The sequence below is a fragment of the Phyllostomus hastatus genome, unplaced genomic scaffold (genome assembly GCF_019186645.2).
Source record: "Phyllostomus hastatus isolate PE091 unplaced genomic scaffold, TTU_PhHast_1.1 phas_contig_58, whole genome shotgun sequence".
NCBI lineage: Eukaryota > Metazoa > Chordata > Mammalia > Chiroptera > Phyllostomidae > Phyllostomus > Phyllostomus hastatus.
This window is the reverse complement of record NW_025333916.1, coordinates 53,362,763-53,376,692: the sequence shown is the minus strand read 5'-3', so window position 1 is coordinate 53,376,692 and position 13,930 is coordinate 53,362,763. Positions and strand designations below refer to the sequence as shown.

The 13,930-nt window shown below is 40.2% G+C and overlaps 1 protein-coding gene across 1 annotated transcript in view; it reads left to right on the top strand.

Moving 5' to 3' along the window:
• ZFR (zinc finger RNA binding protein) overlaps positions 1-2,418 on the top strand; it is a 77,690-nt gene extending 75,272 nt beyond the window's left edge. The window contains exon 20 of the mRNA XM_045847789.1: positions 824-2,418. Within this exon, the coding sequence (XP_045703745.1) occupies positions 824-1,003 (180 nt within the window). The 3' untranslated portion in view covers positions 1,004-2,418. The remainder of the gene's footprint in view (positions 1-823) is intronic.
• The last annotated feature ends 11,512 nt before the right edge of the window (positions 2,419-13,930 follow it).

Genomic DNA, 13,930 nt, shown 5'->3' with positions numbered 1-13,930 from the left:
CAAAATGCCATATGACTCTTTATGTAAAATATCCATAGTAGGCAAATCTGTAGAGACAGAAAAGTAGATTAGTGGTTGTCAGGGAAGCTGAATCTTATGTGACCTATGTCTCAAAAAATAGTCTAAACAATTACTTTGAGGTTAATAACCGTATAGTTAAAGTTGCCATTCAATCAAATGACTATAAAATCTCCATAAGTTAGTTTAAGGGATATATTTTTCAGAAGTTGAGGAATAGATTAAATTATGTCTCAGAAGTCCTTTTAGTTTCAAGATTTCATGGTGTCTTGTGCCATCAGTGCCTAACATATTCCTGTGTATACGCAGCCATGTAGTGAAAATCGTTTTCACTTGTGAAGTGTAACAAGTTGAAGAAGTGTGATCCTCTTTTCTGTAAACCCAGGGAAGTGTATGTATGTACATTGTGCGTGTGCTGCTGGTGCTGAGCCTACGTCCATGGGTATCACAGTGGGAAAATAGGTGACTGTGACCCAAAGAGGGTTCAGTCGGTGAATGAGACACTTGTCTTTTGCTCTGTATAGTTTCAGGGTATTTTTTAAAATGAACATAATACTAAATTGTTTAAAGATTTAATTTTTAACTTAGATTAAAAAAAAAAAATCAAAAACAAATTAGCATGCACACAGAACAACCTGAAAATAAAAACAGCAGAACATAGGGAGTATTTCACTTATGAAACTAATAATATTGTTCAAGGTATTTCTTTCATTAAACAGACTTCTGTACATATGGGGGAGTAAACTTAATAATTATTATTTTGGTCTTTTTAATTAACCCTAAATTCTGACTCTCTTTGTTGCAGTTTGCATTGAGACTCCTTGCATTCCGCCAGATACACAAAGTTCTAGGCATGGATCCATTACCCCAAATGAGCCAACGTTTTAACATCCACAACAACAGGAAACGAAGAAGGGATAGTGATGGAGTTGATGGATTTGAAGCGGAAGGGAAGAAAGACAAAAAAGATTACGATAACTTTTAAAAAGTTTCTGTGAATCTGCAGTGTTAAAATAATAGGTGCCCATCTGTAGGCTGTTTTTCATTCATAATAATGTGTACTTCAAAAAATGTATCAAGAATTTCATAGAAGAACCAAGTTTTTCTGTGACATTAAAATCTTCATGTACAGTGTTAGGTATTATATGAATGGAAAGACAACCCCCCAAAATTGTGTTCCAGCTAGGGGGAAAACAGTGATTCAGATTTTTTCCCATTATTTTGGTTTTATTTACTGGTTGCCCTAGTTCCCCCTATTTTTGTGTCTTTTATTAACTAGTCTTATTAAATCTTTACTGTATTTAATGCAGTATTTGTGCTTCAGTTGCTATGTGTATTTGAGATTTTTATTTAGAGGTTTTGTTTTTTGACACTAGTTCTTTGTGTTATAGACGATATCCTTTACTCTTTAATATTTTACAGCAGTACATTATTTTTTGTAACGTGAGACTGCAGATTTGTTTTTTGTTTTATTATTCTATATGTGATGGATTATAACACAAAAAGTTATCCTGCCATTTAAGTGCTCAGACTGAATATTTCTGCAGATCTTGTGACATTTGTCTCTCTAGTGTGATATATAAAGGTGTAATTAAGACAGATTTCTGTTAATCTAATCAAGTTTGCTGTTAGTTGTGCATTAGCAGTATAAAAGCTAATATATACTATATGGTCTTGCAACAGTTTTAAAGCCTCTGCATAATTGATAAAAATGCATGACATTTTTGTTTTTATAGACTTTTAAAATTATAATTTTAGGTTTGACAGGTAGATCTTTGTACAGTTGACTTTTTGACATAGCAAGGCCAAAAATAACTTTCTGAATATTTTTTTCTTCTGCATATGTGGAGAGGGCATTTTTCATACTATAAGTGGGCTAACCAATATTTTGGAAAGAACTTTATCATTGTGCAACTAACAACAGTAACTAGCCCTTAATTATGATGACAGTTCCTTATTGATGTGTGTGAGATTACTTTAACGACTATTACAGTGTAACACAATTGAATGATTTCTTCCCCCATCCCCATACCCTATCACCCAGATAATTTACAGTTCTATTAACAGTGAAGTTGATAAAGTATTACTGATAAAAAATTAAGATTATCTAAGGGGGAAAAAAACAGAAAATTATTTGGTGTGGCCAATCTTACATGCTTATATATGTCCTACAAAAAGCTAAATATTCTAGCAGTGGTGTAATAAAAAGTTACATCTTACTGTTGATGTGTGTATGCTCTGGTACACAGATGTCATTTTGTTGTCACAGCACTACAGTGAAATACACAAATAAAAACTTAAATTCATATAATGACAAATGTATTATATGTCAGAATTGACATCATAAACTACTTTTGCTTTGAAATGACTTATGCTTTAGTAAAACCATATTTAAAAGTATTGAGTACTTAAATCTTGTTATTCCTGATACATGTTTGTCGCCTGAGCACATAATTTCCAGAAATTTTCAATAACATACTGGTTCAATTTCTTTCTTGGGTTAGAACCTTCCCCTGGACTCTTAGAGGGCCAGGAGACCGCGGGAGACGGCCATCGGCAAGCTAGGACAGGAAGCTCAGGCTTTGTCACCTGCTGCTGTCTGTGTCTGTCAGGCAAGCTATTTTCTTTTTTTAATTCTAATACTTCTGGGTCTCATTTTATTCTGTTGAGTAACAAGTCACCCAGTAAAATTTTGGAAACTTGTTTTTCACAGTTCTGCTTAACAGAAGAACAGAACTGAAATGTATCACACTAATGACAGATGTCATGCCTGGTGGTTTTACACATTTTCCTTTTTAAAACCATCATAACAGTAAGAATAAGTGAAGGGTTAATATTTCTTATTTTTCAGATGAGGGCATTGGAGTCCAGAGTAAGTTAACTTAAAGATTGCACATCAATTTAAGTGACATAGTTGAAATTGAGAGATTTTCGCATTTATGCTCAGCACTTTGCCAAGCGGCCCGCTTTATCTTGCAGTTAGGTTTCAAAAGTGTTTTCATCCTGTTTCAAAATTTTGCGTTTGCTTTAGGTGTCTTCATCCATATATACAAATGGCACCATTTAAGTTTTTTACTAATATAATTATTTCAGTATATTTTTTCATTATATTTTATGGCTAAATTGTTTTCATAGCTGTGAATATACCCACATTAATCATCTTGTTTGAAATGACATGAACATATTTTAGTATCTTCTTTGACAATCAAAAAAAATTTTAATATTTACCCAGGGATATAGTTTTACTGATTTTAGAGAAGAAGGGGGAGAAAGAGAAAGGAAACATCTATTGGTTGCTACCCATACATGCTCCACTGGGGATCGAACCCAAAACCTACATCATCTGACTGCAGATCAAACCCACAGTCTTTCTGTGTACGGGACTAGGTTCCAACCCACTGAGTCACCCAGCCAAGGCTGCTTTGACAACTTTCAAATTGAACTGAACTCTCTCGTCAAAAGCAGCATTGGTTATCACCCTGCTGATGCATTCTTGAACCAATTGTTTTGGCAACTAATTTACTTACCTGTTATTCTCTGCATATCAGGCTTTTTTGTGTGTTATTAGTGCATGCCCATGTTGCAGTTAATTTAATGATACCAAAGGGAAAAAAAATTGAGCCCTGGCTGGTGTGGCTCAGTGGATTGAGCACTGGCCTACAAACCAAAAGGTCACCAGTTTGATTCCCAATCAGGGCATATGCTGGGTTGCAGGCCAGGTCCCAAGTAGGGGGGGTTGTGGGAGAGGCAACCAATCAATGTATCTCTCACACATCAGTGTTTCCCTCTCTCCCTCCCTTCCCCTCTCTCCAAAAATAAAATCTTTAAAACAAATTGATTTCTCTCACCCAGCCTAGTTATATAATGCATTACAAATTAGTTTTGTCTTCACTTGTTCTATTTCTTTGAGAGCTAGAATTAAAAATGCAAAATTAACAGTATAGCAAACCATACTTGATTTTTTTAAGTCAGCAATATTTTAAGTCATTTTTCTGTTTATTGATAAAAAGCATAAAGTTTAAAATATATTTTTAAAAATATATATTGATTATGCTCTTAGAGTTGTCCTGATTTTTTCCCCTTTACTCCCATTTCCCCAGCATTCCCTACACCCTCAGACAATCCCTGCACAATTGTTCTTGTCCACGTTCTTCAGCTACTACAGTTTCCTGTACTATATAACCCTGTGGCTGTTCTGTGATGACCTATTTGTACTTCTTAACCCCTTCATCTCTTCACCCATTCCTCTGTCACTTCTGGCAACCATCAATTTTCTTAAGTTAACATTTCATATAATAATGGCTTGGTGATGATGAACTTTAGTTTATTTCCTTGTCTAGGAAGCCATTTATCTGTTCTTTAGTTCTAAGTGATAGCTTTGCTGGGTAGAACAATCTTGGCTGTAGATGCCTGCTTTTCATCACCTTGAATACTTCTTGCCAGTCCCTTCTTGCCTGCAGTTTCTTTCGAGAAGTCAGCTGACAGTCTTATGGGAACTCCCCTGTGGGTAACTTAACTGCTTTTCTCTTGCTGCTTTTGAGATTTCTTTCTTTATCTTTTAGCCTTTGGCATTTTAATTATGATGTGTCTTGGAGTGGGCCTCTGCATCCATCTTGTTTGGGACTCTGTGCTCCCTGGACTTACATGTCTATTTCCTTCACCAAATTAAGGAGGTTTTCTTTTCATTACTTTTTCAAGTAGATTCCCAACTTCTTGCTCTTTCTCTTCTCCTTCTGGCACCTCTATGACATGAATATTGGACCTCTTGAATTGTTCCAAAGGCTGCTTACACTATCCTAGTTTTTTTGGATTCTTTCTTGTTCTGATTGGGTGTTTTTGTTTTGGGCGGGGGGGTTGTTTCCTTGTGTTCCAAACTGCTGATTTGATTCTTGGCTTCATCCACTCTTCTGTTGTTTTCCTGTAAATTGTTCTTTATTTCAGTTAGTGTATCCATGTTTCTGACTGGGTCCTTTTTATGCTGCTGGGGTCCTCACTAAGTTCCTTGAGCATCCTGATAACCCTTGTTTTGAACTCTGCATCTGAGAGATTGATAATCTCCATTTTGTTTAGCTCTTTCTGGAGTTTTGACCTGTTCTTTCATTTGGGCCAGTTTCTTTGTCTCTTCATTTTGGCAGCCTCCTTGTGAGTTCCTATGTATTAGGTAGAGCTGCTTTGATTCCATGTCTTGGTAATGTGGCCTAATGTAGCAGGTATCCTGTAAGGTCCTGTGGCACAGCCTGCCCTACCACCACCCAAACTGGGTACTCGAGGTGTGCACTTTGTTTGTGCTGAGTACACCTTCCTCTTGTAGTTGATTCTTGATTGCTGTGGCAGGTCAGTGGAAGGGATTTACCCAGGCCAGTCAGTGGCAGGGACTGGCTGTGACCACTGACCACCACCCTCTGCCCTCTGTGGAGGATCAGCTATGCAAGGGCAGGGTGGCAGTGCTCTGAGATTGTAGCTGTCCACTGGGTGTGGAGGCTCTGGGATTTCCCTAGTGGTGCAGGCCAAGGGCAGCCCCTGTTTGTGTTTTGCCTGGGGCACCCTGCCTGAGATGTCTGCTACTTGTGCTGGGCTTGGAGATTCCCAGGCCAAGCTAAACTGCATCTAGGCTGGCTGCTGCTTGTGCGGGGCCTGGGTCTCACTGAGGCCAGCTGTTGCTTGTTTGAGAGGGTTTAGGAAGTTGGGTGGGGTGGAGTGGAGTCTCAGGAGATCTCGAAGGGCTGGGCAACCAGTGTTAGCCAGGTTGGTGGATATGGCACCAGCTTGCTGGCTCTGTGGGGGGAAGGTTCAGAAAAGGGCAACAATGGCCTCTGCTCTCCTTGATGCCAGGCACTTCAGTTTTCTCCCTGTATGCCACGGGGACCTCTCAAGCTGCTTCTCCAGTGCTGGAGCTCAGAGAGAGTGAGTCTGAGTTAGGTGAGTCCTTGCATGGGTTTCTTAAGAGGAACTGTTTGGGGCTCCAATGGTTTCTTCCACTGACTCAATCCCCACTGGTCTTTGCAGCCAGAAGTTACAGGGACTTCTCTTCCTGGCACTGGAACCCTGGGCTGGGGTCCCTTGTGTGGGGCTGGGACTCCTCACTTCCAAGATATCCCTCCTGAGTTTTTATCCACCACGTGTGGGTGTTGGACCTGCGTGCTCAGTGTCTGTGCCCCTCCTGCCAGTCTGGATGGATGTGGTTTCTCTAATTCCTAGTGTCAGACTTCCATTCAGCTTGATTTCTGCTGGTTCTGAGTGATGGTGGTTCTATATTTTAGTTGTAATTTTGATGTGGTTGTGGGACGTGGCAATTGACATCTGCCCACGCCACTATATTGATCGGAAGTCCACATAAACTTTTGTGTGGTCATGTTATTATGGTCTCAAAACATACTGGATTAGCCGAAAAGTTCATCCTGTTTTTTTTGTTGTTGTTTTTTTTTTCATAAGATGGCTGTGGTAGTGCTTGGTTGTCTTTAACTTCATTTGAAACAATTTTGTTCAATTGTATTTTGTGACAGCTGTCATATCAGTGTGCATTTTAAAAAAATTGGTGAGCTTTTGTAGCCATTTTAATATTGAAGATGGAAGAAATTATGCAAGATTGTTTGGCATATGCTCTATTTCAAGAAAGGTAAAAACACACTGAAATGGAAAAGATGTGTGCGGTGTGTGGAGAAGGCGCTGTGACTGATGGAACGTGTCAGAAGTGGTTTGTGAAGTTTCGTGCTGGAGGTTTCTTGCTGATGGATGCTCCACCGTCGGGGAGACGAGCTGACAGCGATCCGATCAAGACATTAATTGAGAACAATCAGCGTTCTACCATGTGGGAGATAGCCAACATCCTCCAGATATCCAAATCAATAAAGTTATTGGTGAAAATGAAAATTGTCTTTTATGGAAAAAAGTTAAATGAACTAATTGGCCAACCCAATATTATGAATTCATGTTATGAACCAATCATTTAATAGTGTTCATTTTTATACTGAATTTGACAGACCTAATTTTTTTAAATGTTCCTAAGAAAGGGAGCACTTCATAGTGTCATAGAAAGGTAGTATTCATAGCAGAGGTCTCCACTTTGATTGTTTATAAGAGTTCTCTGGAGAACATTCTAAAAATTTAGATTTCTAACCTGTAATTTCCAAAGATTCTGACTGAGGAGAGCCAGAATAAGCCTGAGAATGGGCATTTTAAGGTGGCTTTCTCTTAGGTCTTTATTCGAACTGATGGTTTATACACACGTTGAAAAACTGGAAAGATATGAAGGAGTATAGGACACAAAATGTCTCCTCCCCCCCCCAACCCCCTGCCGCTTCCCAGAGGCGGTCCCCGTCACCCATTTGTGTACTCTTTCCTACGTGGTCTCTGCGTTGCCCTGCGCTGTGCCTTCTTTCCTTGTGTTACCAGGTGTCTTGGAATCTTGAAGTTCGTTCCATGTGGGTATACACAGAAACTGCCTCTAACAAGCACTGTAGGACCATTCCAGATTAGGCTTTTTCTCTAGTTACAGATGGTTCAGACGCAAGTGGTACATGGATCAGGCTTTAATCAACATGCTTTATAGCAGTGACCATAACATATAGTCCCAAACCAGTATTTTTTTTTTTTAAGATTTTATTGATTTTATTTTTAGAGAGGGAAGGGGGGGAGAGAGAGAGAGAGAAACATCAATGTGCGGTTGCTGGGGGTTATGGCCTGCAACCCAGGCATGTACCCTGGCTGGGAATCGAACCTGCGACACTTTGGTTCGCAGCCCGCGCTCAATCCACTGAGCTATGCCAGCCAGGGCCCAAGCCAGTATTTTTAATTTAATATTAAAGGTGTTTTATTATCAGCCATATAATATATGTAGCAATAAGTAATTGAAATATTCAGCAAATCATAAAATCCCCATTCTCTGAGCAATTTTAGTCTTCCTTTATTGTGTGCTTAGTGTAATACTCGATGTCAAGTAAAATCTGAAAACAGGAAACAATTCTGTAACAATGCGTGAATATTTTTGAACAATAGTTAAACTGGCTTCATATTAAGTACAAAGTTATTATGTTCACCTTCTATTTGCCTTATCCTACTATAATTCCAAGTAAGACTAGATAATTGTACTCAATTGATTAATCACTCTTAAAATACACGGATGTTTAAGAGTTCAGAAATAGGGAAAGGAGCAGAGAACAAACTTCTGTCTTGAGTCGATGTGGGCCCTGTATTTAAAGATACGTATGATAGTGCAGTATGACAGATTCATGACGAGAAAAAGTTCAGGGTGTTGTAATTTGTTGAGTTTTGCTCTGAGCTGTAGTGACTGACTACTTCAGTGCAATTTAGGGGGCAATACAAGGCAGACAGAAACAGCTGGGCTGCCTTTTGTTAATGCCTAGTGTGGGGCATTGGAAAGAAGCTAAAAGCCTACGTTAGCCATCACACTAATCTTAGCATTGGGACCCTGTTAACAGGAGCTTCCTTGTGTCCCTTACCTGCACGATACCCAAAGTGAGAGAGACAGTAGTTCCTTCCGCCACCCCCTTATCTGTGGTTTCACTTTCCACCATTCGTTATCCACGGTCAACTGTGGTCCAAAAATAGTAAATGGAAAATTCTGGAAATAATTCTTAAGTTTTAAATTGTGTGCTGTTCTGGGCAGCGTGATATCTCAAGCCATCCCACTCCGTTTTACCAAGGATATGAATCATCGCTGTCTAGCGCATCCACATTGTATGCACTGCTTGCCTGTTAGTCACCGAGCTTTAGGTTAGATTGGTTATCAGAGAGACTACATTCACATGTTATTCTCCTTTTATTCTACTATATTACTGTGATTGTTCTATTTTATTAATCTCTTACCGCACCTAATTTATCAATTAAAACTTATCATTGGGACACATATATAGGGTTTGGTAATATCCTCATTTCCAAAGAGGGCTTGTGGAACGCATTCCCCACGATGAAGGGGAAACGACCGCATCTAGTTCTACACTTGGCATTAGTCACGCCATATCTGGAGTATGGTGTTCAGTTCTGGGCATTAGTTTTGAAGTGATACAAGAGCATGACTAATGTAGTGAATTTGTTTGAAGCCGTATCATGTATAGTTGGAACTACAGAGCAGTAGGGACAAGAGATGATGTGGGAAACAGAAAAGATGGTATCTTCTTATATGAATGTGGGAAAAATATCCATTGAAGAACAGCTTTTAAAATGTTAACTGCAACAATAAAATGGAGGTTACTTGCAAAGAAGTTGTTGCCCATGTTCATAAGTATAACCAACCACCTGTGTAAGATTTTGGTTAAGGTCTGGCATTTGGTATGAAAGTATTTAAGATGACCAATCTTTTCCAAGTTTGAAATGCTATTATACTATAGTCCATGTATCTATTAGAGGTCATTTGAACAGGATTCAAATGGCCAATTGCCTCAACGTTGATAAGAATTATTTCATGGCATCCAAAATAAGATTTTGGAAAAACAGGTGCTGGTTTTGCCATACCTTCTTAACTGTTCCCTGGTTTTCCATAGCATTGAAGTTTCTAAGCATTTTTTCTCAACATTTTTCTGCTTCTGCTGCTTCTGAATAGCACTTTTCCTGGATTGTCATCAGCATCTTCTGTGTTTGTACACACTATTGATGATCTCATTCACCTTCCAAGATAGATACTCCCTTTGTTAAAGTTATTTCCAAATCCTGTCTATCCAAACTCCAGCCTTGCTTTTTTTCTTTCTGCCTCTAGTATCTACACTATTTATTCAGCCTACAGCCCCCAGATTACATCTCTATAGCATCTGTTTGATCATGACCTTCAAACAATTCCACATCACTGTGTTAAACAGTATGTGGCCCTGGCCGGGTAGTTCAGTTAGCCCGTCATCCAATACACCAACGTTATGGGTTCAATCCCCAGTCAGGGCACATACAAGCATCAACCAGTGAGTGCATGAAGAAGTGGAACAACAAATCGATGTTTCTCTTCCCCTTTCTCTCAACCTAAAATAATAATTAAAAAACAAAAAAACAAAAAAACAAGTGTCCCAGGTTCGATTCCCAGCCAGGGTACATGCCTGGGTTGCAGGCCATGACCCCCAGCAACCGCACATGGAAGTTTCTCTGTCTCTCTCTATCTCCCCCCCTTCCCTCTCTAAAAATAAATAAAATCTTAAAAAAAAAACAACTACATACTATTTCAACCACACAACATTACTACATGGTAGGTATTTATTACACATGAGCAAACCAGGGTTTGGGGAAAAGTAACTTGCTGTAATAAAAGGTCATTAGAATGAGACAGCTTTTTGAATTGGGTCAGATCGTCAGAAAGCTACCTCCTTGGAGAGTTCTTTTGACTTGAAAACCTGAGTGTTTGATCTTTATGCCCTATATCTCCTATAGATGTGTTTTTAGCCAACCCTCTTTCTGTAGAACTTAAATGCTGAAGACATGGTATGCAAATAGATTTTAAGTCTCCCAATTTTGGTCTACACTGCAAAGGCTTGCACCCCAGCCTTTCTCACCCCTCTTTATCTTAAAGAACTTACAAAGCTGTATCTCTTTCTAAGGCCGATGGTTAACTGAGGATGGGAAAACAAAGGGAATCCCATTTTAACCTCTACCAGAGCCAGAAGTCAAAACGGATGTCTTACGTACCATACCCAGGATAAGCTATAGCTGTGTGTTATTTGGCCCAGACACTGTTAGGAACCTTTGTTAGCAAAGGTTCATATTAAAGATTTCACGCAGAAATCCTCACTTGACTTCTCTGAAAAAATTCTAAAATCTGACAATCCAAGGCATGTGTACCTCCGTGGTGATAATTAGCTAACACTGAGCATAGTGACCTCTTCCTGTAGAGGGTAAATCTGAGACAAAGCCTCTTCTGGACAGCTTACCACAGCCTTCTCTGTTCCCTGTCTTGCCTCCCAGGCTGGCCCTGTGGGCGTTTGGTTGTTACATCACATCAGAAATGCCAGCCATGTTGCTGTAGCCTCGCCCCGTGTTCGTGTGTGACTGCATCTGTTAAACTGAGGCACTGAGGATCTCTAAAATTACTTTCAGTTCCAAAATTCTTGAGTTCTGTGAGCACGTGCTTCCTACACAAGTGCCCTTGATGTCATCCACCTTTAACATAAAGGACAGTCCTAAAGAAACACTCGCACTTCCTTCATGGATTGTTTCCAGAAAAATGCCAGAAAGGAGGCCTGAGATTTAAGCGTTACAGCCTTAAGAAAATCCTTTTTTTTTTTTTTTTTTTTTAAGTAGAGACTAAAATCTAGCTCCTGACAATCTCACAGTAACATTGGAGCAGCCCGCCTGTCTTCCTGTCTGCCCTTGGGTGGGGCTAAGAGAAAGATGTAGAAGAAAAGACTGTGGGAGTTGAAAAGAACAAAGATGGGCTAAAAGAAGACTTTCTAGATGGCAAAATTCTTAATTATACAAGTTTTTACATTTTTATTAAGATTTTGTTTACTTATTTTTAGAGAGATTGGAAGGAAAGGAGAAAGAGAAGGAGAACACATCAGTGTGTGGTTGCCTCTAGCTCACCCTGCACTGGGGACCTGGCCTGCAACCCAGGCCTGGGCCCTGACTGGGAATCAAACAAGCAACCCTTTGGTTCACAGGCCGGCACTCAATCCACTGAGCTACACCAGCCAGGGCTACATTTTTTATTTTTATGAAATCTTAGTGTACATCAAAGGAGATGAAGAGGAGAGGGCTTAGTAAAGTGGAAATGGAGCTGCAATTAAATTATTAATTGAAACCCAATTTATGAGTTTCAGCTCTGGATGAGAAAAAGTAAACACACTCTTCCTTTCTTGCCCACGGAATGCAACTACACAATCTGGATAAAATGCTGAGAGCACCCATGTGAGGACTCTGAGACATAACTAGTGGCAGACAGATTGGAGGAGATCACACATGCAGTATCATCAAACTGACATGACAGCTTGCCATGACTCCTTCTGGAAGTAAACTCACTGCTTAGCCTTGGATGTGAGCACAGCCACAGAAGAGTATGGCAGGGTGTGGTAATCAAAGCCCCAGATTCCTGGTCAGAGGATGAAAAAGGAGAGTCCTAGGGACCTGGAACATGCTGGGCAGGTTGGGAAGAGGCAGGAGCTAGGGTAAGTGACCTCATAATGTTATTTATGAATAATTTTGTAGTAATTTTTTCCAGGGCTCAACTGCAAGTTATTTTGGGAGGCCAACATTATCCTGATATGAAAACCAGATAACAACATGCTATAACCACCCTGGCAAGGTGACTTGGTTGGTTGGATTGTCATCCTGACACGCCAAGGTTGTGGGTTCAATCCCTAGTTAGGGCACATATGAGAATTAACCAATGAATGCAGAAATAAGTGGAACAACAAATTGATGTTCCTCTCTCTGTGTCTCAAAATCAGTAAATTAAAAAAAATTACATAAAAACATACCACAGCCATCCAGGTCTCCAGTTGGGGGTGTGCTAGAGGCAACAGATCAATGTTTCTTTCCTTCTCTTTCTCCTTCCTCTCTCTAAAAATAAATAAAATCTTTGAAAAACATACCACAACCAAGTGGACTCTACCTTTGGAATGGAAGGTTCAATATGTAAAAATCAAAATATGAATTTTACTACTAAAATATAAAATGAACTGTATCCTAGAATGAATAAGATTTAAAGGGGGGAAGCCATTGCAGCATAATATACCAAAGAGCTGATATTGATGAAGGCGTTCAAATCTTTGGAATGTGATTCCACTAGGAAAAGAACTGGACACAGCCATAAAGAGTTACCACCTAAATGGTCAAGAATTGGAAAAATGGGACACCCATATAGTGAGTCACCACAAATAGTGATGTAGCTATGTGTTTCCAACAAGCTGAGCTGCTCACAAACATGCGTAAAGCCAGCATCTGTGTCAGAGCCCACTTTTGCAATACATGCATCTACTTGGCACAGACACATGTAGAAAAAGTCCTAACTCTAAACTACTGACACTGGTTATCTCTGGGCTATGAGGTCCTGGATGACTCATTGAACTGATTCGGATGTTTTGACAATAAACATGGAATGCTTTGTTAATAATAAGATAAAAGCTTTTTTTTGTACTTTTTTTGTTTTAAGATTTATTTATTTTCAGAGAGGGAAGGGAGGGAGAAAGAGAGAGAGAGAAACATCAATGTGTGGTTGCCGGGGGCCAATGCCTGCAACCCAGGCATATGCCCTGACTGGGAATCGAACCTGCGACACTTTGGTTCTCAGCCCGTGCTCAAACCACTGAGCTACACCAGCCAGGGCTTTTTGTACTTTTATTAGCATTAATCTTATGCTGAATTTACTCCTGGGCTGTAAGTTTTTATTTCTTCAGTTTCTTCTGGGGTATCTTTTTCTTCTGTGCAGCCTCGTCTTCCGGTTCAGGAGCCATCCGCGGTTCCTCAGTAGGCTCGCCCCAGCGTGGGAGGGAGGGCGGGCTCACGTGCGGCTGCCCGGTCCGTGAGCTCTGCATTCTGCGCCGCGTCTTGGGAAGTTTGTTCACTTGAGTGTGTTTGATGACCAGAGAATTTACATCTAAATTCTGAATTTCAGTTTTACTCTCAGCATTTTTCAACTCGTGCAGCAAAAAGTCAGCGCTCTGGGGACCACTGACCCCGCGCCGGGGACCACTGACCCCGCGCCAAGCCCCACTGTCCGGCCTGAGCACACCTCCGGACGTTACCGTTGTAACAGCGGAATGACGCACTGGGCTGCTGTGAAGTGACATCCCTCAGACACTTGATGGCTTCCGGATATGCATGCCCTTGGTGGCCTGGGCAGCTTCTCGAGTGACCCCGAAGTGAACACAAAGATTTGAACCTCTTGAGTCACATGATTTTGTGGGGTTTTTATGGGCCGAGCAGATAGTGAACCATTTTCAGAGGTCACCTCCAGCTGCATATAGGAAGAGGAAGAAAA